This window comes from Bos indicus x Bos taurus, chromosome 29, assembly GCF_003369695.1.
Source record: "Bos indicus x Bos taurus breed Angus x Brahman F1 hybrid chromosome 29, Bos_hybrid_MaternalHap_v2.0, whole genome shotgun sequence".
NCBI lineage: Eukaryota > Metazoa > Chordata > Mammalia > Artiodactyla > Bovidae > Bos > Bos indicus x Bos taurus.
The window spans coordinates 30,845,058-30,871,654 of record NC_040104.1 but is presented as its reverse complement, the minus strand read 5'-3'; the positions used below and the strand labels follow the sequence as shown (position 1 = coordinate 30,871,654).

At 37.7% G+C, this 26,597-nt stretch overlaps 1 protein-coding gene across 3 annotated transcripts in view; it reads right to left on the bottom strand.

Annotated features, from left to right (window-relative positions):
• The window catches only part of LUZP2 (leucine zipper protein 2), a 517,912-nt gene that overhangs the window by 247,078 nt on the left and 244,237 nt on the right, over positions 1-26,597 (bottom strand). For all 3 annotated transcript variants that reach the window (XM_027532163.1, XM_027532165.1, XM_027532164.1), the window contains exons 4-5: positions 26,006-26,087; positions 18,454-18,516 (exon numbers count right to left, since the gene is read on the bottom strand). In XM_027532163.1, the coding sequence (XP_027387964.1) occupies positions 18,454-18,516; positions 26,006-26,087 (145 nt within the window). The remainder of the gene's footprint in view (positions 1-18,453; positions 18,517-26,005; positions 26,088-26,597) is intronic.

Sequence of the window (26,597 nt, the reverse complement as noted above, 5' to 3'; positions counted from 1 at the left end):
AAGCGGCATCATTATATTTGTTCATACAGCAGTTTTTTGCTGAATATTTATCAGAAAAATATCTAAAAGAAAATGTAGGTGAATATTAAACTCATTCCAGGGAAGAGATGGTCTTTCTATTAAATCATTAGTTACATAGGTATAGCTAGCTAGCTAGCTGATTGATAGATAAATTTCTTTGGGCAAGATCAGATCAGACCAGATCAATCGCTCAGTCATGTCCAACTCTTTGCGACCCCATGAATCACAGCACGCCAGGCCTCCCTGTCCATCACCAACTCCCGGAGTTCACTCAGACTCACGTCCATCGAGTCAGTGATGCCATCCAGCCATCTCATCCTCTGGCGTCCCCTTCTCCTCCTGCCCCCAATCCCTCCCAGGATCAGAGTCTTTTCCAATGAGTCAGCTCTTCCCATGAGGCGACCAAAGTACTGGAGTTTCAGCTTTAGCATCATTCCTTCCAAAGAAATCCCACGGCTGATCTCCTTCAGAATGGACTGGTTGGATCTCCTTGCAGTCCAAGGGATTCTCAAGAGTCTTCTCCAACACCACAGTTCAAAAGCATCAATTCTTTGGCGCTCAGCCTTCTTCACAGTCCAACTCTCACATCCATACATGACCACAGGAAAAACCATATCCTTGACTAGATGAACCTTTGTTGGCAAAGTAATATCTCTGCTTTTGAATATGCTATCTAGGTTGGTCATAACTTTCCTTAGGAGTAAGCATCTTTTAATTTCATGGCTGCAGTCACCATCTGCAGTGATTTTGGAGCCCCCAAAAATAAAGTCTGACACTGTTTCCACTGTTTCCCCATCTATTTCCCATGAAGTGATGGGACTGGATGCCATGATCTTCGTTTTCTGAATGTTGAGCTTTAAGCCAACTTTTTCACTCTCCACTTTCACTTTCATCAAGAGGCTTTTTAGTTCCTCTTCACTTTCTGCCATAAGGGTGATGTCATCTACATATCTGAGGTGATTGATATTTCTCCCGGCAATCTTGATTCCAGCTTGTGCTTCTTCCAGTCCAGAGTTTCTCATGATGTACTTTGCATATAAGTTAAATAAACAGGGTGACAATATACAGCCTTGACGAACTCCTTTTCCTATTTGGAACCAGTCTGTTGTTCCATGTCCAGTTCTAACTGTTGCTTCCTGACCTGCATACAAATTTCTCAAGAGGCAGATCAGGTGGTCTGGTATTCCCATCTCTTTCAGAATTGTCCACAGTTTATTGTGATCCACACAGTCAAAGGCTTTGGCATAGTCAATAAAGCAGAAATAGATGTTTTTCTGGAACTCTCTTGCTTTTTCCATGATCCAACGGATGTTGGCAATTTGATCTCTGGTTCCTCTGCCTTTTCTAAAACCAGACTGAACATCAGGAAGTTCACGGTTCACGTATTGCTGAAGCCTGGCTTGGAGAATTTTGAGCATTACTTTACTAGCATGTGAGATGAGTGCAATTGTGCAGTAGTTTGAGCATTCTCTGGCATTGCCTTTCTTTGGGATTGGAATGAAAACTGACCTTTTCCAGTCCTGTAGCCACTGCTGAGTTGAGGCAGGTGTTATAAATAAGAGACCATTAATATAACGTTCGCCAAAACATTTTGGTATCATGAGAAACTTTGCGTCTACACTAATTAGCAAGTAAAACATAATACAGTCCATCTACAGAGAGGTTGGGACTGTATTTGTTAGCTATGCTTATATACTCTAGCTTTTCCCATGGTAAGATAATAGAACGCATTTCTATTATTTTCTTCTCAGTTTTCTGTTCCTATATAGAACACACATGCTGCTGCTAAGTCGCATCAGTCGTGTCCAACTCTGTGCGACCCCATAGATGGCAGCCCACCAGGCTCCCCCGTCCCTGGGATTCTCCAGGCAAGAACACTGGAGTGGGTTGCCATTTCCTTCTCCAATGCATGAAAGTGAAAAGTGAAACTGAAGTCGCTCAGTCATGTCTGACTCTTAGCGACCCCATGGACTGCATGCAGCCTACCAGGCTCCTCTGTCCATGGGATTTTCCAGGCAAGAGTACTAGAGTGGGGTGCCATTGCCTTCTCCAAGAACATACATACTTACTGTAATTGGGAAATAACATTTACCCTTTAAAAGGTCTTATTACATGTATGTAATATGTTAAATGTATATCTTTATTAATGAAATCATAAAATATAAATCATGAAAAATATGCTTCTCGTTTTTAGGTTTCTCTGAGGCACACATTATAATATCTTCGCAACTCTGAGAGCTTACATAAAAATATATTTATGTAGTAAGTGACTTAGTACATAATGGGGACACTATATATTAATGTCCCCCATCATGAATTAGTACCCAGTGGGGGACACGTGTTCCCACCAGGCGAATGCAAGTTAATACAATGTTGTGCTCAGTGGCATGACTCTTGAGTCTACCTGAAGAGCTAGAACTTAGAGCTTCCAAACACAAACTCAAATAACTGCACTTGGAGAATGTTAACAGGATGTTATACTATGGTTTCTGTGAGTTATACAGAACTACTGTCAATTTGAAACAACGTGACCCCACAAAGCATCAGCATAGATTTTTAAGGCTCCAACTTTTCATCTGTGAAAGGAGAATGCAGGCTTCCCTGGTGGCTCAGTGGTGAAGAGTCTCCCTGTCAGTGCAGGAGACTCAGGTTCTTCTCTGACTCAGGAGACTCAGGATCTTCCCTAGGAAGATCCCACATGCTCTGGGGCAACTAAGTCCATGCACCACCATTACTGAGGCTGTGAGGGACGACTACTGAAGACTGTGCTCCTAGAGCCTGTGCTCTGCCACAAGAGAAGAGAAGAGCACCAGAAAAGAGCACAATGAGAAACCCACACAATGCAACTAGAGAGTAGCCCGTGTGTGTGTGTGTGTGTGTGTGTGTGTGTGTACCTAGAGCCTGTGCTGTGCCACAAGAAAAGAGCACAATGAGAAACCCACACAATGCAACTAAAGAGCAGCCCGTGTGTGTGTGTGTGTGTGTGTGTGTGTGTGTGTGTACCTAGAGCCTGTGCTGTGCCACAAGAAAAGAGCACAATGAGAAACCCACACAACGCAACTAAAGAGCAGCCCGCGTGTGTGTGCGTGTGTGGGTGCGCGTGTGCGTGTGCGCTTAGTCGCGTCTGACTCCTGCCACCCCAAAGACTGTAGCCTGCCAGACTCCTCTGTCCATGGAATTCTCCAGGCAAGAACTTGCCACAACTAGAGAGAAAGCCTGCGTAGCAACAAAGACCCAGCACAATAAAAGAAAATAAAATAAAATTGAAAAAAAAAAAAAAAAAGGAAGGAGAAGGGCAGGCTAAATGCTGTCTGAAACCTCACTTTTGGTGCATATAATATTACTCAGGTAGAATCCTAGCCATAATTTTATTAGATATAAGGATTTCTTTATTTTATATAATTTTTCATCTTCATCCTAATCATATTATAATAACATGTTAGGATTGAACTGACCACAAGGATCATCTAGTCAAGTTCATTAAACGTCCTAATAAAATGTTAGACTCTTCTGCCGATATATCATTAATACTCCCAAGTAAACAAGGATGTCTTCACAGGTCACAAGCCACTTTTAATTACTCATTTCAACATTTCCAAATAAGGTCCACACTTTAGCAATTCACATAATGACACTTACAATAAAAACTGATGCACCTTTTACAAACATCATTAATCATAAATCCACCAACTCATTCATTTATTCAAACCTTAGATTGTTAACTCCTTCTTTGCACCCTGCTCCTTTCTTTTCTGCCCTGAAGAATTTAGAGTGTAGCAGTTCCTCAGAATGCAGCAGATAGGTTAACAGTCAGGTTAAAGACAGGTAAAGACTGTTAAAGACAGTCAGGTTAACAGAAACTAACCAGCAATGTGATGGAATTCAAACAGAGAGGTAGTTACAGCCTGTGATGGCACAGATAAGTCAGTCAATTTACATCCGAAGTGTCTTCAAAATGGTGTCTTCACAGAGGTGTCGTTCAAAAAGGAATTCTATTTACCTGAATTGTGTCTGACTGCAGGAAAGACATGGGTTTGGGGCATGAAACCTATAGACATTTGGAAAAGGCCCTACTCTTTTACTTTCACTACACTTTGGCAAAGCTGTGCAATTCTAAAAAGGATCAAGTTTACTGTTTCATAAACAGCTGATCCCAAATGAGTTCTATCTAATATCTGGACACACAGTTTTATGCATCAAACTTATGTTAAAAAATAAATGTGACACAAAAGTAAATTTTTGTGAAGATTCTACCTTTCCATGGTCAGGAGCAAACAGTGCAAAAAGGACTACTACTTCACTTAATTATCAAATCACTATGGTCCTGTTTAGGTGGAGGACTCAGACATTCTTGAAAGGAATATGAATTTCATTAAGCCACAGTGTTTGCATGGCTTTACAGAAAGAGATTGCAATTTGTGATAAAAACAAATTAGAGATTCTGATTCATTATTGCTCAACAATGAATCCAGCTTGCTTTGAAAGGAAATGGATGATATGTTTACCTTTCTGTGACATAATCAATGAGCAACTTCCAAAGGCTGGAAGAAGAAGGTGTTTACAAAAAAATCTAACTGAGCCAACACTAAGTAAATACACTGATAACAGTGTACCCTTAGAATTTGTTATGGTCACCATTTTTTCAAAGGAATCTTCAGAGATTCCTAATTAAAAAGTAAGAAGGTTTGGGAGATAATTTTAATTTTAATGATGTAAAGTGATAAATATTTTAAACTGATGAGTGAAATACAAAGAAAAAAAAGCGGAATTAATAGAAGATAGATGAATACCCAGTTAAGGAAACCCACCAGGAAAGCCTGCCTCTGACATTACTGGAAAATAAAAGTTCTGTATCAGCTAACACAAAGGAAGTGCTATGTTCTGTTCTATTGATTCTTAAGATATTAAGTGTGAAGTGACTCGCCTTTAGTCGCAAGCTCCGTGTCTGGGGACGTTTTTACTGTTACAATACCAGACAGGCCTAGGAACTGCACGAATGACACCGCTTATAAAATTTATATTTTGTATATTTATCCTTATAAATTTAGATTTCTAAAGATCGTAATTTAGGAAGCTTCCTTCCTACCAAATTAGGTTTTACTCTCCATCTTACAGAATGTTGATCCTGAAAAGAAAAAAATAAATTCCCCTAAAAGAGAGGTATCCCTAGAGGACACAGGCAAGGTAGTTTTTAGTTATTTTTGTAAAAAGTTGCCATGTATCACGAACTAAATTAGAAACTGGGGATACATAGAGAACAAATAGAAACTTGCCCCTCTCTACCACAGACAGTTCAATGCAGTGTGATAACTTTTAAGATGTGAGAAGTGTAGAGCAGAACCAGAGCATATAGAGCAGACACTGATCTAGTTCTGACAAGGAGTGCAGGGATGAAGCAGAGAGGTCCACAGATGTCGCAGGATAAAGATCCAGGTATGGAGACAAGGCTGTGCCTTATCCCAGCACCAGTAGAAGACAAGACAGAGACAAGCTGGCAAGGTCTCTCGAATAAGATATAGAACAGATCCTAAAAGTAAAGAATGTTTGACCTGAAAAGAGTTTCTGGACTGATCAAGAACTCATCACTTAGTTGAATGAATAAAGACAACTCCAGTTACTTGGTGAGAAAGAATTAACTATTTAAAAGAACAACTACAGTCTTCTGCTTTTTATATAGCCATGAACTCAGAGTTTTGATCATATCCACTGTCTATAATATACTCGTGTAGCCCTGACTAACTGAAAATCATGCTAGGGGCTAGAAATGTGATACCTTGAAAAGTGAGTATGTTTCTAGCTAAAAACCATTTGTTCTATTACCAAATAAAAGACTGGGAGAACGGACATTGGTGGACATATGGTTGCTTCTACCACACTTGCCTTCTTTTAAATTCTGCTGGTGACCAGGAGAGGTAGTGACTAGAAGACAGTATGTCAATAGGATACATACATAAAGAATAAAATACAATTTTTCTGCTTAAATCTAGAAAAGTGTGAAATGCATGAACTTTTGAAATTGTCTATAAAAAGTAGTTTGAGATATACAGGTTAAAAAACTAAAACTTATCCTAAGCAAACTATCATTTAATAGCCCAATTGCAGCCACAGGAGAAGGCTATATTTTAATGTCTAAATAATTCAAAATGCTTATCAGCACAGTCATTTTGATATGAAAACTTACTCCTCAAACTTGGAAAATATTATAATTTTATTTGTAAATATGATATCAATTGATACTTGAGATTTTTGATGGTTTTATCGTTAAGTTAGTTTATTTAAAAATTATATCTAGTAACATCAGATAACTTTGAATTGTGAGTTATAATTCTGTCATCTCATTTAGAAAAAAAAAGGTAAATATAATTTTATTAAAAGCCCAGAGGAGTAGTTTTTCATCATGTCAACAGAGGTATGATTTTATCTAGAAAGAAAAAAATCCATGGAAACATAAGAGGTGTAACATCCAATGTAACAGAAACAGCTCTATGAAGAATACAAAGAGAGGTTTATTTTCTCACGGCTGTAGCAAGACTAGGGAGCTTACCTGCATCTGATATTTAGAAAGATGAAAAGAGACAGTTATTTAGGTGGTTATTTTCACATTTATTTCAAAGTCGATAGTCATGGGACTAGGAGAACTCCAAGGAGAGTGAGAAAAGCACCTTAAATGGAGAAGAAAAACTGAGTGCTTAGTTCCTCCTCCACTTTTCTAGCTCTGTGAAACTAAGCAGCTTGAAAAGTCTCTAAGAGTTCATTTTCCTTTTCTCTTTCTTCCATTTCAGAATATGTTCTGCTTCATGGCTGGATTGGGCAAAAGAACTTGCCACCAAGAAGTGTAAATACACGTGTAACTTATCAGCCATAGCGGTTCATTGACAGTGGCAGTCTTTATTCCTTCTTTGGTGAGAGATTCTTTACTGTTAAAATACGTAAATCTAGCAATAAAACAGTCAACAAGTACTTGTTTGAACTTGTTTCTTCTCCTTATCTATCATGAAAGCAGTACTTATTCCATCCTCTTATACATGCTTAAATGGATTCTCTCCAAAAATTTTTCTCATACAGGATTCAGAGTGCCAGGAGAAATATCAACAACCTCTGATATGCAGATGATACCACTCTGAAGGCAAAAAGTGAAAAGGAACTAAAGAGCCTCTTGATGAGAGCAAAAGAGGAGAGTGAAAAAGCTGGCTTAAAACTCAGAATTCAAAAAACTAAGATTATGGCATCCAGTCCCATCACTTCATGGCAAATAAATGGGGCAAAAATAGAAACAGTGACAGACTTTATTTTCTTGAGCTCCAAAATCAATGCAGATGTTGACTGCAGCCATGAAATTAAAAGGCACTTGCTCCTTGGAAGAAAAGCTATGACCAACCTAGATAGCATATTAAAAAGCAGGGACATCACTTTGCTGACAAAGGTCCATCTAGTCAAAGCTATGGTTTTTCCAGTAGTCATGCATGTATGTGAGAGTTGGACCATAAAGAAGGCTGAGTGCTGAAGAATTAATGCTTTCAAACTATGGTTTTGGAGAAGACTCTTGAGAGTCCCTTGGACTGCAGGGAGACCCAATCAGTCCATCCTAAAGGAAATCAGTCCTGAATATTCATTGGAAGGACTGATGCTGAAGCTGAGGCTTCAATCCTTTGGCCACCTGTGAAGAGCTGACTCACTGGAAAAGACCTTGATGCTGGGAAAGACAGAGGGTGGGAGGAGAAAGGGGCAACAGAGGATGAGATGGTTGGATGGTATCACTGACTCAAATTGACATGAGTTTCAGCAAACTCCGGGAGATGGTGAAGGACAGGGAAGCCTGGTATGCTAGAGTGCATGAGATCGCAAAGAGTTGGACACGACTGAGTGAACAATAACTAGTTGTAGCATCTTTACAACACTCTCCCCCATCCATATGCAGTCTGTGTCCTTGAGTAAAGACTACTTAAGGTTAAGGGATGGAACTCTTTTCAAGATAGGACATTATGATGGTTAGGCAGTAGGTTCCAGTGCTGATGTTGGTTTGGACCCTTGATGCAAAAAAGAGGGATAACAGGGTGAAAAAAAAAAAAGTTGCTCAGTCATGTCTGACTCTTTGCAACCCCACAGACTATATAGCCTGTCCGGCTCCTCTCTCCATGGAATTCTCCAGACAAGAACACTGAAGTGGGTAGCCATTTCCTTCTCCAGGGGATCTTTCCAACCCAGGGACAGACCTGGGTCTTCTGCATTGCAGGCCGATTCTTTGCCAGCTGAGCTACCAGGGAAGCCCAGTGGAGTGAAGGAAGGACTGAGAAGCAAATACAAAAGAATGATGACCCTCAAAGACTGAAAACAAAGCAGTTCTTCCATTTTCTTGCAGATATAGAGAAGAAGATCATTTACTTAGTATCATGTGACTAAAGCTTCCCTAGTGTCATATTTATTGAGAAGTTGAATGTGGCAAGTAAACATAAAATGAGAGAAGCAAAGATCCTTAATATGTTTGTTATGAAGGTGTAATTATATACAAGGGAGCATTCTTAACAAAGATATGGTAATGCAAATACATCATTCACGACTTGGGACTTGAAATGATTAAAGTATTACTTACATGCTCTGATCTGAGGGTTAGTTAGAAAATGAGCGAGGCTAACAGGGACTAATAGAAGTGTTTGATGGCTTTCTTTATACATTTTACTCTATCAGTCCAATAGCTCGTTACTCTTTTGCAACGAATCTTTCTTTCCTGTGGGAAATCATCTAAATTTTGAGTCAAGTTGATCCCATCAAGAAAGGATAGAAATGTGACTCAGACTTGGCCAAAGTGCTCATTCCCTGGCCATGGTGACTGATCTGGGCATACAAACAATTTAGACTCTTTCCTGGGATTTTTCTGCTCATGCAATCTAAAAAGGCAGTCTCGCTTGGCTATTTTTGCTAAGCTGGTAGAATATTAGTCAAACAGTTCTTGGAATTCCTGTTTGCCATGTGGAGAGAGACACGATGAGAGATGGAATGAGACTGTCTATAAGTTATAGAGACAGAGTCCTGTCTTACCTTGGTATTTTTATTTAAATGAAGTATGGAATTTTAGTGTATTTGTGTGTTTAAGACTGTTCCCTAAGCAAATATTTGTCCATAGTATTGCTTACTGATGAACCCATTTTGCCACAGCACCCAATGAGAATAATAACTATGATGATGATAATAATTTCCTTTTGTTACAAGCTAAATGTCTAAGCATATGCTAAATGTCTTTCATATTTTGTTTTTTCATTTACTAAATCAATAATATTCTTAGGTGTTTAAAACTTATAAAATGATGTTTTACAGAAGATGCAAAATTAATAAACAAAACATTCCCCTTACCTGAAGCATGAGAGAATAATAGATATTCCTTATCACAGAACAGAAACAGTGACCCAGATGCAGTCAGGGGCACAAGACATAATTTCAAAGGAAAATTATTCCTAAAACTGGGGACAATGTTAGCATCTAGACAACATTCTCAAGAAGGAAGTTTGAACTTGGTGGAATTAACTGACTGCAACAGTAAATAAAATGAGATTTTAGGTAGACTGTAATCTCTCATAAGCAGTCCTGGTTTATTTCAGAAATGCTGAGTAAAAATTCTGTGTCCTTGTAAACCAGGAAGTTTGTTGTAATTATATCTGATAGTGGAACTTTTCAGATTTATTTTTCTGTTTTTTTTTTTTTACCCTGGCTGTATCAATCAGTTTGGCTGCTTCCAACCCATTTTTTATAACACATACTTACAGCATTGATTTTAGGACCAAAAAAAGTATTCTTTGCAAGTTAACTGGCCTGAAATTGGATTCATCTACAATCATTAAAAATTAATTACTTCCTTCACAGCAACTAAAAATCTTTTCATCTACAAGAAAACTTCTGAGGTATTCACCTTTTTTAAGCTTGCTTTCTTGATTATGAATAAATAGCCATAAGTTCTAAGCACTTTTCTTTTGAAACTCACCCTTCAATGATATTTTCAGTGGCCACCACACTGAAGATATTGCCTTCATCTGCCCCTTTACAGTATTTTATTGTCAAATGCTAATGCTAATTTCAATCTGTTTTTATGGTAGATAAACAAAATCCATGGCTCCTCTGTCCATGGGATTCGCCAGGCAAGAATACTGGAGTGGGTTGCCATGCCCTCCTCCAGGGGATCTTCCTGATCCAGGGATCAAGTCGGTGTCTCTTATGTCTCTTGCATTGGCAGGTGGGTTCTTTACCACTAGCGCCACCTGGTAAGCCCAACAAACCTTACATATGGATCTAAATAAGCAGTATGAAAAGTACTTCCATAGACAGATTCGCATCTAATAAAACTGTTTCTCTTTCACTATTAAAATATTGAGTAAGACTTATACCTAGTAAAATGTTCCCTCCTTTCCTGTTCAAAAAAAAAAAAAAAAAAAAAAGGCCTAAGCTGTTTACCTAAAATATATAAAATGGCATAGATGGTAGGTAGGTAGAGTTGTTTGAATTGTATCACCCTAAAATTCATGTCTATCTGGAAGCTCAAGTTGTGCTCTTATTTATAAGAAGTGTTTCTGTACATGTAATTAAGATAAAATCAGGTTATACTGGATGATGGTGGGTCCCAAATCCAATAACAGGTGTCCATAAAGAAGAGGAGAAAAAAAAAAAGATTCACAGACAAGGCCACAGGAAGATGAAGAAGAGATTCTTGACAAGCTGAAGAATGTCAAGGATTGCCAGGAGGCACCAGGAAGTAGGAAGCAGTGAAGCACAATTACTCTCCAGAACCTTCAGATGGAGCACGGCCTTGTCGCACTTTTTTGATTTTAGACTTCTATCCTTTGAACTGTGAGAGAGTACACTCTTATTGTTCTAAGCCACCCAGCTTACGTTACTTTATTTCAGTAGCCCTAGGACTTAGTACACATGGGTTACAATAAACTTTAGACACTAGATACACAATTAACCAAGATAACCAGTTGGCCAACATCTCTCGGAAATAATCACTTTAATAAAGTGAGAAAGTTGTAATGAAATTATTTGAAAACATCTCAGGCATGTCCTGGACTCAGTACATATTTGACTCAAAATGATTAATCTGTAGGCAAGCATGAGAATCCGTCTCAGAATGGTGACCCTGGAGCACTCTATCACATTATGAAATATCCCATCAGTTTCACTTGAGGGTGCTTATTGAGGCAAGAAGACAGAATAATTTATTTTACAGACACTTGCAGCCACAAGAATTGAACCAAAATGGGTTTTCTTCTTTAACTTTACTAGAGCTTTCTCTAGATCAGAGGTTATTGACCTTTATTATTTTTTGTTTCAATCATGGACTCTCCCTGAGAATCTATATCCCGTCTTTGAAAAATACAGTATGTACTTTCACATTTTTTTTTTTTTTCCTGTTATCTAATAATCTCTGGATGGTCAGATACTCCATGATATCTTGCAGGGTCTCTAACCATCCCTACTGAAGAGAATAGCAAATTAGAGAAACTAGCTTCCATCTCCAACTGTGGACACAGTGGCCAACGTTTATTCAGTTTATTTAATTCACTGGTGCTAAGTATAGGCTTAAGTATGGCTTAAGTTTACTCTCATGTAAACCGAGTTCTGGCCCTGCGTTGTGTGTGTCTGAAAAAATCTGAATTATAACATTTTAGGGAAAATAAGATTATAACTTTGAGGAGTCAGCATCTAGTTGAGGAAATAATTCATACAAAATCAAAGCTAAAGTCAGATGATAAAAGACAGGTAAGAGGCTACATATACACACATGTACACAAATGGATACTCTATAAATGTTACTTGAAGCATATCTCTCAACTACTCACAACCCTTCAATGATGGCTTAACTTATATTCCAGCTAGTTGGCACAGACTTTAATTCTTTTTTAAGAAAAATTAATACACACACAACCACATTTTGTAACATTGTTTCCACAATGTGAGCAGTTTTTTCATAGTGTTAATCCCCTTTTCCCAAGGAAAAATTAAAGCAAACAAGTTAGAAATAAAACAAACAAATCCTCTCTGTTTCTAAAGTTCATTGCAGCTCTTGGGAAAACAAAACTTAGTTTATGTTTTGCTAATTAGACATGATCCCTGAAAAATGTAAATACAGCAATTAGTTACATGGGTTAGATGTTATCCATTGTCTGATACACAGGGTTATGGTTATGCGATCCTGGAGTCCCCTGTGATGGAAAGGTAACGTTGGCTGGCAGCTTCTTAATCTTGGCAGAGGTAGCCCTGCCCTGAGAGAGCCAGCTCTGAGGTTTGTTTGTGGAGTTGTTCCTAAAGCTTAGTCTACAAACTGTATGTACACCTCTCCTAACACATTGCTGAGGTCTCTAAATGGCTTAATAAGTCATTTTCTTATCAGAGGTTGCTTTTTTTCACATCTGAGAACAGTGACTGATACATGGCCCCTAAAAACCCATGTTTTACTTTTCCTATAACTGCATATGTGTCAATGGTTGTTTGGAATGCTTTGAAAATCCACAGATCGGCCAGTGACTTGACCTCTAGCAAAGTTTTTTAGCCAGGCTTTATAACAATAGAAATAGATCAAAACATTAAAGAAGGTTAAATCAGTTATTAGTAGGAGATAAAGAGGGCAGGTTAATATTTCAAAGTTGGGTTAAACTATATGAGTCATGTGAAAAACAAATGAGCAAAATAATTGAGAGACCAGAAAGAAAGAAAATCAGAGCCATGAAATAGTGCGAGGGAAAACCTGCTATAGAGAGTAGTTTTTTTTTTTGCCACATCTAATTTCTATCACTGGACAGAGTAAGTTTCAGTTTTAGGTGTCTGACTTCATGATTACTACTTTTAAAAAACATGATTTCTTATTTTTATTCTTACCTTGAACTATCTTGAATAATTTTCATGGAAACAATCAATCATAAGCATCTATACTAAAACTAACCATCAGAGAAAAGAGTAGGGGTTGGGGGGTAAGCAAAATATCAATAATGTCAGATATGCAGATGACTGGAGAAGGCAATGGCAACCCACTCCAGTACTCTTGTCTGGAAAATCCCATGGATGGAGGAGCCTGGTAGGCTGTAGTCCATGGGCTCAGGAAGAGTTGGACACGACTGAGTGACTTCACTTTCACTTTTCACTTCCATGCATTGGAGAAGGAAATGGCAACCCACTCTAGTGTTCTTGCCTGGAGAATCCCAGGCACAGTGGAGCCTGGTGGGCTTCCGTCTATGGGGTTGCACAGAGTCGGACATGACTGAAGCGACTTAGCAGCAGCAGCAGCAGCAGCATGCAGATGACACCACCCTTATGGCAGAAAGTGAAGAGGAACTAAAAAGCCTCTTGATGAAAGTGAAAGAGGAGAGTGAAAAAGTTGGCTTACAGCTCAACACTCAGAAAACTAAGATCATGGTATCTGGTCCTGTCACTTCATGGCAAAGTGAAAGTGAAGTGAGGTCCCTCAGTCATGTCCAACTCTTTGCGACCCCATGGACTGCAGCTGACCAGGCTCCTCCATCCATGGGATTTTTCAGGCAAGAATAGTGGAGTGGATTGCCATTTCCTTCTCCATTTATGGCAAATAGATGGGGAAACATTGGAAACCATGGCTGACTTTATTCTTCTGGGCTCCAAAATCACTGCAGATGGTGACTGCAGCCATTAAATTAAAAGACACTTACTCCTTGGAAGGAAAGTTATGACCAACCTAGACAGCATATTGAAAAGCAGAGACATTACTTTGCCAACAAAGGTCTGATTATGGTTTTTCCAGTGGTCATGTATGGATGTGAGAGTTGGACTATAAAGAAAGCTAAGTGCCAAAGAATTGATGCTTTTGAACTGTGGTGTTGGAGAAGACTCTTGAGAATCCTTTGGACTGCAAGGAGATCCAACCAGTCCATCCTAAAGGAGATCAGTCCTGGGTGTTCTTTGGAAGGGCTGATGGTAAAGCTGAAACTCCAGTACTTTGGCTACCTGATGCAAAGAGCTGACTCATTTGAAAAGACCTTGATGCTGGGAAAGACTGAGGGCAGGAGGAGAAGGGAACGACAGAGAATGAGATGGTTAGATGGCATCACCGACTCAATGGACATGAGTTTGGGTAAACTCTGGGATTTGGTGATGGACAGGGAGGCCTGGCGTGCTCGCAAAGAGTTGGACACGACTGAGCGACTGAACTGAACTGAACTCACTAATTTAATACAGAATATAATTTAATATAGTATTAATATATATTTTAATATTAATCTAATTCTAGTACTACTGGGCTTCCCAGGTGGCACTAGTTGTAAAAAAAAATTCACCTGCAAATACAAGAGATGTAGGAGACACAGGTTCAATTCCTGGGTTGGGAAGATCCCCTGGAGTAGGAAATGGCAATGTACTCCAGTATTCTTGCCAGGAAAATTCCATGGAGAAAGGAACCCAGCAGGCTGCAGTCCATGGGGCCACAAAGAATTAAACAGGACTGAGCACAGTTCGAATATTTCCAGCTATGTGTTCCTTTAAAAAATTCTGAATATTATCGAACTTTCACATTTCATTAAGGAGTTTCAAACAAATCAGAATGCTTGTCCCAATGCTTAATTCTTCCTCATATTTCAGCAACTATGTATTATCCTATTTCTCCCCTGAGCCTTTCCTGTGTCTAGGACCACTATGTGAAAGTCGCTCAGTCGTGCCCGACTCTTTGCAACACCATGGACTATACAGTCCGTGGAAGTCTCCAGACCAGAATCCTGGAGTGGGTAGTCTTTCCTTTCTCCAGTGGATCTCCCCAACCCCGGGATCAAACCAAGGTCGCCCACATTACAGGCAGATTCTTTACCAGCTGAGCCACAAAGGAAGCCCCGAATAACTGGACTGGGTGGCCTATCCCTTCTCCAACAGATCTTCCCGACCCAGGAATTGAACTGGGGTCTCCTGCATTGCAGGCAGATTCTTTACTAACTAGAGAGACTTATTTTATCCTATAAGAAACAACAGATAAAATTACGAAAATTAGAAGTGACAATGGAGAGAAGTTGTTTTAAATGTGCAAATCAAAGAGAATTCTAAGCTTTGGTGCAACTTTTCATATTTGTTGTAACTATATAATACCCAAATACAAACTGCAAAATAAATAATTAAGTGTAAAAATGGATGACCTTGGCTCAGATCATAAACTCTTATTGCAAAATTCAGACTGAAATTGAAGAATATAGGGGAAAAAAAAAAAAAAACAACACTAGGCCATTCAGGTATGACCTAAAACCAATCCCTTACAATTATACAGTTCAGTTCAGTTCAGTTGCTCAGTCGTTTCTGACTCTCTGTGACCCCATGAATCGCAGCACTCCAGGCCTCCCTGTCCATCACCAACTCCCAGAGTTCACTCAGACTCATGTCCAATGAGTCAGTGATGCCATCCAGCCATCTCATCCTCTGTCGTCCCCTTCTCCTCCTGCCCCCAATCCCTCCCAGCATCAGAGTCTTTTCCAATGAGTCAACTCTTATGAGGTGGCCAAAGTACTGGAGTTTCAGCCTTAGCATCATTCCTTCCAAAGAAATCCCAGGGTTGATCTCCTTCAGAATGGACTGGTTGGATCTCCTTGCAGTCCAAGGGACTCTCAAGAGTCTTCTCCAACACCACAGTTCAAAGGCATCAATTCTTCGGCACTCAGCCTTCTTCACAGTCCAACTCTCACACCCATACAGTGGAAGTGACAAATAGATTCAAGGGATTAGATCTGATAGAGTACCTGAAGAACTATGGATGGAGATTTGTGACATTGTACAGGAGGCATGGATCAAGACCATCCCCAAGAAAAAGAAATGCAAAAAGGCAAAATGGTTGTCTGAGGGGGTCTTACAAATAGCTGTGAAAAGAAGAGAAGTGAAAAGCAAAGGAGAAAAGGAAAGATATACCCATTTGAATGAAGAGTTTCAAAGAACAGCAAGGGGAGATAAGAAAGCCTGTCTCAGTGATCAATGCAAAGAAATAGAAGGAAACACATAATGGGAAAGACTACACATCTCTTCAAGAGAATTAGAGATACCAAGGGAACATTTCATGTAAAGATGGCAACCATAAAGGACAGAAATGGTATGGACCTAACAGAAGTAGATGTTAAGAAGAAGTGACAAGAAAACACGAAAGAACTATAAAAAAATATCTTAATGACCCATATAATCACAATGGTGTGATCACTCACCTAGAGCCAGACATCATTCACGAGACTTCAATCTTCTCCCCCAAATCCCTTTATACGCATATGATCTCCCTCACCACTTCACATTTTGTTTAATCAACTTACCTTTTTATTTTCTTACTTCTGAACAAAAATCTTTTGGGCAGTGGACGTCCATATACTTTTACTGTGTAGAGTATGGATCCATTATTTTGTTCAATTTCTACATAATGATTATTTGTCAAAACAATAAATCTAAAATTTTAAGGAATTCATACAAACGAGTTAAACTAAAAGCATTCAGTTTAGAAGTTCATCACTAGGTTTTGTTAGAGAAGTCAATAACTTTTTCCGGTTATCAATTATCATCTTGCAGATTTTCAATAGGATGAAAGTAAAGAGCAAATTTACTTATCAGACTTACATTTGGCAGTCATTACTTCTGAAGAGTTGTACTGCTTTTAGAATTATTCTAATCTACACACTAGAAAATTAATATTAAACTTAAAACATATCCCCTGTTTTTATTTATTATTTATTTTATTAATAAAATAAAATATTTTATTAATCCTCATCTATACCTGTTATGAATAATTTATAGTTTGATTATGAAAAAGCTTCCTCACTGGTTGAATTCTAAATTAAAAAAAATTATCTATGATTAAAAGTTAACTGATAATACATATACAGAGATATAAATTAGCCCATAATCCTCTCATTATTATACAATCAAGTTTATATTTTTGTGTGTATGTGTATGGGTGTCTGTGTACAAACCCAGATGTATTTTCTTTCCAATTTTAATAATGGTTTTAATTTTGTTTTAAATATTCCTTTTACCTTAAATGGTAAAATTTTACCTTAAAAGGTAAAATACCTTTTACCTTATTTTTTATTTATTTTTTTTATTTTATTTTATTTAACTTTACAACATTGTATTGGTTTTGCCATATATCAAAATGAATCTGCCACAGGTATACATGTGTTCCCCATCCTGAACCCTCTTCCCTCCTCCCTCCCCGTACCATCCCTCTGGGTCGTCCCAGTGCACTAGCCCATGGTAAGTTTTAGACTTGAGTAGTCTAGCCCTCTCTGAGCCCCAGTGAACAAGAAATTATCTAGTAAGCTCAGTGTTTCAGTAACTCTACTTTGCTGACATTTTCCACTATAAACATTAAATCCAGGAAGATTTAGGCCTCAGGAAAAACATTATCAAGTTCATCTCATTAGACTTTCTTCAGAAGAGTTAGAGGAAAAAATCATTAGCAAGAAATGGAAATATAATAGAATCATAAGAAAGCCACTTAAAACTTTCCTTGTTTTCCTTTATCATTTTTTTGCATGTATGATAAATCATTTTAATGTAATAATCAGAGGACAAATGCTAAATCTTGATACCAAGACATTTATAAAGAGTGTTTTTCAACCTGGACATAAAAGTAGTATCAATTTAGGAATAATGTAGCTCATCTGTTGCTGCAATGCTTCAACAAAAAAACTGAAGAAGGAAAGAAGGGAGGGAGGGAGTAAGGAAGGAAGGAAAGTAAAGGAGAATAGTAATGGGTAAAGCAATTGACTGAGATTTAAAATTAACCTAGTGGGGTTGATCAAAGAAGATGCATGATTAATTATAGTTTAATTAATGGTTTAATAGTCCTACATAACTAACTGCAGTCAAGAAAAAAAGAAATAAAGAGGTGGAATATAAATGTGAAAAAATTTAGAAAATAAAGTAGTTGTATAACAAGATAGACAAAAAAATCAAAAGAGAAAAAAATGCACACAGCATTTTATAGGGTCCTTATATTTTAAAGACTGTAAGGAGAGTAGTTACAACTATTTGCTTGTATTCAAGTCTCTTTAGTTTAAAATTATCTCACATAATTTTTTGATTCTAGATTGGCTTTTCCTAACATGAAGGCCATTTCTAATTAACTTTCTTCATCAGCTCCTGTGCCAGAATTATGTAGATAAATACATTTATGAAATAAACATAATTTTTAATATTGTCAAAACAAAATATTATTAGAAGGATAAATAAATTGGAGATTATGAACTAATAACATTGTCACATTTGTGATATCACATATCACACATATCACAATTAAATTAGGAATTATCCTCTCTGGAATTCTTAACCTTATAATTTCTCCCCATTAGTACACAGCTAAAGGCCAAAATCAAATGTGACCAATACTCTAAAGTTTATGGCAAATCAATATTTGTATTTGTGCATATTCTTTGACTTCCATAAAACTCCCTAAAATATAAGTCTTACCTCATTCTGGAGATCTCGAATCATTTTGCTCTTTCTTTCCATTTCAGTCTTTAGAAAATTAATCTGAAAATAAAGAGGATACTATGTAGACGCATTTCACGTTCATTTCTATAGCTTTTATGTTTATTTTTACAATTTTTGAAGTATAACCTAATGATTATCTCTGTCAACAAATATGGAAAAAGAACAAAGGATTAAAATTTTCATTAACCAAACTTTTATTGCCCAATTCATAAATATATCTGCTAATTACATAAAAATACTCTTTTTCTTATGTAATGAGATATTGTATTTTAATTGAGAAATGCACATTATGACTATGATTCTTTCACCGGTATAAAGCTTAATTTTTAAAAATATGGTTCCTAAACACAGCTAGAGTCTAGGGTTGGGCCTAGGAATTTCTTTTATTAAAACACTCTCCAGGTATTTCTGACACATGGCCAAGTATGAGCGGAATTGCACAGTGATGCTCCTCACCTGAAGCATGGACCCTTATAAGTACTGTGCTAAAGAAACCAAGAGGTTTCTGCCTATATACAATATTGTTGAAATCTGTAACCAAATGGTAACAAAATCTAAATCAAACAATTTTTGATGGTCAAACTACATATAAAATAGAAGCAGAAGCCTGAGAACTATGTCCATCATTCGGCCATAACAATTTTCAAAGTTAAGTTTGAATCATGAAGGTACTGACAGCAACCTGAAAATGTGAGTTATACTCATTTCAATTTGATGGATAAAACAAAGTTATCACTAGAAGGACTTGATGACAATCAAACTTAGATATGTGTGCAAAGTAGTAGTATATGTCTCCCCCAAAATAGCTTTTATACCCATTTCTACTGCTCCAGGCTGGTATCAACTTACTGGTTACCACTGTTATGGACTAGACCAACTCTTGTGGTTCTGTTTATCACTGCAAGATGCCTTCAGCAATAACCATCAGGAAAGTTTGAAAAAAAAAATAAGGGTTTATGACTTATGAGTCCAGGAAATTACATGGTATAGTTGGAGGGAGTTTGTGAGGAGAGAGAGAGAAAAGGAGTCCATGAACCTGGGGTTCTGCTTTTATTGGGGTGGAGGGTGGGGGCCTAGGGTTTCAGAATGTTCACTCTTTATTGGTGACTTTAAAATATGAGTGGTGATTTAAAGTGCAGAACAGAAAATCACTAAACAAAACAAAAATCAAGAAGCCCCAAAGGTTAGTTAACAAACTTAAATTAACCAAAACCTCTGGGGAAAAAAAAAAAAAAGGCTCACTGGGGAGCAGAGGTGGGAGGTACAGCTGATTCTTCAAGTCAGTGGTTGGCAAAGTGTTTATTGGAGTGGTTGCCTCTTTAAGTGGCCACCACTACAATCAAATCTTTTTTTTTTTTTAATTAAAAAAATTTTATTGGAGTATGAGTCAGACACAAACTACAAAAAGAAATGCAAACCATCAGGACTTACAATACTCTACCTCAGTACTTAATGGGCACCAGAAAATTTTGGTATGTACAGATTTGTCTTTAGTTTTGGTTATGAACTACTTAAAGCTGTCTTGCTTGTATGAACAACCTGGTGTTTCAGTGATGCCATGAAAGTGAAAGTGTTAGTCGCTTAGCCGTGTCCAACTCTCTGCAACCTCATGGACTGTAGCCCGCCAGGCTCCTCTGTCCATGGGATTTTCCAGGCAGGAATATTGGTGTGGGTTGCCGTTTCCTTCTCCAGGGGATCTTCCCAACCCACAGATCAAACCCAGGTCTCTCACATTGCAGGCAGATTCTTTACCGTCTGAGCCATCAGGGACCATGGGGACAGTGATCTCATATTATCTCATCAGTGATGCCATAATTTTCCCCAAATCCTCACATTTTGATACTATTTATTATATGTTCTCCATAATTAACACTTAACTTTAATTAACAGTGTAATGAAGATATACTGCAATGTCAAGACTAAAAAAAGGACAGAGACTTGGGAATGCAATGTTCAATTATTCAGGACCTACAATACATTCAGAATATTCAAACGTCATAGCATTTTGAAACCACTGGTCTAGAATCCCAGCAGGTTTTAAGATTCCTGGAAAATCAGAAGTGAAATAGTTCCTAGAGACAGAACATAACACTTATTTACCTTGAGTAAAGGATAGATGGCCATAATTCCTTATTCTTAATGAGAGTCAGAGCTTGAAGCTAATTCTTGCCTTCATACTAATTATGTCTCACTTAGGGCAAGTTAAGCCATAAACATTAACAAGAGTGGTGAAATGCATCCAGAGAGCATTGATGGATTTAATTACTCCGCTACACCTGATAGATCATCCTTTCTTGCTGTTTGTTAGGTTTTTCATACGGGACACGGTTTGTAGGATTTGCTACTCCATTATCTGCTTAGAGATCAAAACAGATGCTCACATGTTCATAAAAATTATTTGCAAATGGAATTAGATCAAGACAGCTTTAATTTTCATTAAAATGCTTTTTCATTTTAATTTTCAAAATTTTGTCTTCTTTTATATTTTGTGATTTAAATGTACTATCACCTTCAAGTTTTGTAATGTTTTACTATGGACTTACTGGGGATTCTCAGGTGGTGCTAGTGCAAAGAACCACCTGCCAATGTAGGAGACAAAAGATGCGAGTTTTATCCCTAGGGTTCTTATTGCTGGGTCAGGAAAATCCCCTGGAGGAGGGCATAGCAACCCACTCCAGTATTTTTGCCTGGAGTGGGAAAAATATGGACAGAGGAGCCTGGCAGGCTGTAGTCCATAGGGTTGCACAGAGTCGGACTTACTAATATGGGTATTTGCAACATCTTTTGCATAAAATATACAGTCTTCTTTTATGGAAAAAGGCAGAGTAATCAGATATGTAATGAAGGGCAGCACATAAGAGTATTTGCTCCTAAGTCATGACAATATTTACAATATCAAATCCAAATGTTTTCCCTCTAGTTGGGAATGAGCAGTTTAAATTTCTCACTGTCCCCTTCTTATCCAACATTAAACTATATCAACTAGAGTCTTTCTAGCAGAAAGAATAATCACTGAATTATTTGTAACAATTAAACTTATATACTTATTTAATCCTCAATAAGTAGAAAAAGCACAAACCTTTTGAGTCTTTACCAGAGATTGGAAGTGAGGAGTCCCAGTAGTATGAAATCTATTTTTTTCTAGATTCTACCAGATAAACATTAAAAAAAACACATACTTCTGCTAATTAAATATATTTTATTCCCATATTTGTTAAGCTTTCTGTCATCTATTTTTGTACTTTGACTTAGGACTTATTCATCATTCAACTCAAAGCACAAACACATTTCCTTCAAAAGACAAGTATCATTTATTTCCACAGGTGTTTGCATTCATTGATCTTGATGATATATTTTGTTAATATAATCTTTAATTTGCTCTTATAGAATTTTTACATGTACATTCATTAATATAAAAATAGCTATTAATTTATATATATAGCCATTAATTGATTTTGGAATCATAAATGATGATGTTCATAAAATTAGATGAAAGTTTTCAACCTTTTTTCTTTTTTTCAGAAAGTATTTGCCTATATTTGAAATTGGGTCTCAGATGGCGCTAGTGGTAAAGAACCTGCCTGCCAGTGCAGGAGACATAAGAGACTTGACTTCGATCCCTGGGTCGAGAAGACCCCCTGCAGTAGGAAATGGCAAGCCACTCCAGTATTCTTGCCTGGAGAATCACATGGACAGAGAAGCCTGGTGGGCTACAGTCCATGGGGTCACAAAGAATTGGACACAACTGAAGCAAATTAGTCAATATTTGAAATTAGCTGATCTTTAAAAATTGGTAGAAGTCACCTTCTAGCCCTGGAATATATGGGAAAAGACGTCTTTCAGCATAATAAAATTTTGAATGTATTCAGTTATTCAAGTATTACATTTCTTCTTGCAAAAATGTTAGCATTTTATATTTATTCATCTAGAAATTTACATATACATTTTAAATGTGCCAGTGACCTGTTGCTCATAATAACTTATTTTGTTTAATTCCTGTTATGACTATTAGCTCTCTTTTAATTAAACATTTTAAAATTGGAGTCTTTTTATTCTTAATCTTTCTCAAAGCCTATTTATCAGTCTTTTCAAATAACTTAAAAATCCTTTTTTTTCTATTTTATTGTTGTCTTCACCAACTTTTATAATACTCTCTTTCTTACACTGATGTTTTGCTTTTTCAACTTCTTGAATTTTTGTTGCTAGTACTGTCTTTCTGGAAAAAATGCATGTAAAGCTCTGAATCTACCTCAACTATTACACTGGCACATAGTGTCTTCATTATTATTATTTCTTTACATATTTTATTATTTCTTAGTAACTAAAGAGTTATTAGGAAATGTTTTATATATTTTCCAAACATAAGGAATTGTTTAACTATTTATTTAAACATTTATTAAAATACATTGAAACTTTTGCTATCAGTAATTTTTTGCCTACATTATTCTTTCAATTGGAAATTTTATTTATTACAATTGTTTTCTTTCTATTGAGTAGATTAAATTTAGTTTCTATTTAAACTATATGCCAGATAACAATTTTAGGGTAATCATGCATGTTATTTTAATTTGAATTATTCCCCAAATTCTTCAAATAAGGAAACTTGCAGGTTAAAGAACTTAATTTTATAGACAATAGATGGACCACTGGGCTTCCCAGGTAGCTCAGTGGGTAAAGAAATTGCCTGCAATGCAGGAGACACGAGTCCAGTCCCTGGGTTGGGCAGATCCCCTGGAGGAGGGCAAGGCAACCTGCTCCAGTATTCTTGACTGGAGAATCCCATGGACAGAGGAGCCTGGCGGGTACAGTCCACGGGGTCACAAAGAGTTGGACATGACTGGAGCGACTGAGCACGCATGTACAGATGAACCACTAGGAATTTAAACCTGAATATTCTTATTCTGTGCTTCCCTGGTGGCTCAGATGGTAAAGCGTCTGCCTGCAATGCAGGAGACCTGGGTTCGATCCCTGGATCGGGAAGTTCCTCTGGAGAAGGAAATGACAACCCACTCCATTTGCCATTTCCATCTTGCCTGGAAAATCCCATGGATAGAGGAGCCTTTCTTTTCTTTCTTTCTTTCTATTCTTATTCTGTAGCACATGTTAGGTTATGAATACATTTAGGGAGTTTCTGGCTCAGTACAATATTATGGGGTGGGAGAGGAAAATCCTCCCTCAAGATTCAATGCTGAATTTTAAGAAAAGCACTAGAAGGGTTCTGAGAGAGAACTTCTTCTCCCCAACTATGCATCCCTTGTCCCCATTATTCTGATACTTGGCTATTCTAGCTTTTGCTGAGCTCCTTTAAAAATTATAGCTTTCTTCTTTTGGGATGTTAGACACAGTTTGTGTAACATATTAGAGTAAACACAGGTCCATGCCTTGGCTTCTCTAAATATTAACTGTGTAAATACAAGCAACAGTTATTCACTTTCAGTAAAAAAAAAATTAAAAAAAATAGTGTGCCATTTTGTTGTGAGAATCTGAGAAAATAGTATGTGTGGAAACTTCTATTCTGGTCTAAATGCCATTATTTATGACTGGGCTATGCACAAATTGAGATTAAATATGATAAGTCAAGGCAGAAATGGGATTGTAGTTAGGGTCACTCAGTACACGGGGTCAGATTTTGAGGGGAGGAATCGACACAGTAGTGCTAAAAATGTGTCTGCTCTTTCATGTGACATGTGTGTCCAAAGAAGGGCTTCCTAGGTGGCACCAGGGCTGAAGAACCTGCCTGCCAATGCAGGAGACGTTAAGAGATGCGGGTTCAATCCCTGACTTGGAAGATCCCCTGGAGGAGGGCATGGCAACGCACTCCAGTATTCTTGTCTGGGAAATCCCATGGACAGAGGAGCCTGGTGGGCTACAGTCAGTCCATAGAGTTGCACAGAGTCAGATATGACTGAAGTGACTTAGCACACGCATATGTCCAAAGAGCTAGACACGAGGGTGCACTCTATGTAGGTTTAGGTTAGCAGTGAGTGCTGCCATGGCATAACAGAGAAGAATAAAGGCACTCATCTTTACTGGTGGGCTGGACAGATAACAATGAATTTATTAACAGGATATAAATCTGCGCCTAGGAAAATCCAGTCATTATTACAAAGACTGTCTCCAGGAAGCAGTTACTCCAGATGACAGACAGGGCTAAGTTTCAGAGGCAAAATTCTATACTCTAATTCAGATTATTCAAGGAGGCCTTGCAAAAGAAAGGCAGGCATTTCTGCCAATTCTCAAAGGAGCTGGGGTCCCATATAATCAACCTGACAAACAGCCCCTATGTCGCAGAGCCTGCTGAAATCATTCAAACTGGCCAATCCTAGACCAGCTTACCTCGCTTAACCCCTTCCTTCCCATGGAAACCACAATAGAGGCTCTTGACCACAGTTTCTCCACCTTCATTTGCCCCGGGACTGACCTGGGGCTTCCCTGCATGGTCCCAGGTCATGTGGCATGTCACCCTTCTCGGAAACTGTGGGAAATAACTATCTTTCCAAATGGAGTCATTTCCTGATCTGTTGCTCTTGTGTGCTCATGCTGAGTTGCTTTAGTCGTGTCTAACTCTTCATAACCCCACGGACTGTAGCCCACCAGGCTCCTTTGTCCATGGGATTCTCCAGGCAAGAATACTGGAGTGGACTGCCATGCCCTCTTCCAGGGGATCTTCTTGACCCAGGGATCGAACCTGTGTCTCCTGTGGCTTCTATATTGTAGGTAGATTCTTTACCACTGAGCCACCGGGGAAGCCCTTCTGTTGGTCTTACTATACCTTATAATTTTAATTTTATTATATTTATTATAATAAATATAATTATAATTACATAATTATACATATATATAATATATATAAATATAAATATAATTTTAATTTTAATTAATAGACTATACTTTAAAAAAGACTCAGGCCCTCAAATAAAATAAAAGCTTCAATCCCCATAAGTTGTACATAAAGGGGGAACAGGTAGAAATCTAGTTTTCAGCACTACTATCCAGACCACTCTCCCTCCTGCTTATGGGGAATATTAGTCATAAAAATTGAAATATGAAGGTCAAGTGAACATCATTTTGAGAGAGAAAATCTGGAGAGAATATTCATTCTTAAACCTTGGGGTGTATCAGGATCACCTGTGGAGATGATTAAATAGGTAGATGGTGTAGCCCCACCCTTGAGAGACATCTATTCAGTGGTTGTAGGGCATGGCTCAGGGTTCTGTATAGCTTAACTTAGTTCAAGGTCACATCCCAAATCCAAGGGCTGCTGATATGGGGCCTGACACCAGCACTCCTGTCCTCAGTTTCTCATTCATAAATAAGGGTTGGGAATTGGTAGACCCCTAAGAAGCAAATACATATTATTTTTGGAATGAATGCTGATGAAGCACGTTTTATAATCTTGGTGATGATGTTTTATTTATTGTATTTTCATTTGTTAGAGGTGTGTTTGTTCAATAGTGATTTTGGGGAAAAAAAATAAATGAACAATTCTCCAGCTCCCAAGCAAAGGACACAAAAAAGAAACACTTACAGTAGCCTCTTGTTTTTCTGCTTTGTCAGCTGTCTCCTTAAGCTGACTTTCCAGGGCCTCCTGGAGAGCCTTCATTTGTTCTCTTGTTTAGGAGAAAACAGAGAGGAAAAGAGAGACATAATATAAATCTGTACACTATGAAATAAGATTTCACTGCACATATACACTTAGGAAACATAACTAGAAAATAGAGAGACAGAGTTAAATATACAGGATGCATCTCAGGATTATGGTAAAGATTACTGTCTCCCATGGAAGCTTGAAAAGCAAGCTGCATTTAAGAGCAATTGCCTTGCTCTTGTGTCTCATAAGAATCCCACTGTGAGAGCTGCAGTATGTGTCAAATCATATCAATAAAATAATTAAGAGTTGGAAAGCTAATTTTAGTGACAGCATGCTAGGGTGTGAATATGCTGTTCAGAAAAAAAAAAAAAAAAAAAAAACAGTTACCATAGACTTGCTGATAGGATAAAACGATCATTTCCTTGGATGCCCCAGTTGACTAAATCTAAAGCATTATGTTTTAGACATCTTGTGTAAGGTCTGAGAGTTTTTGTAAAGACAAAGAGAAAAAAAGACTTATTTCTAATGT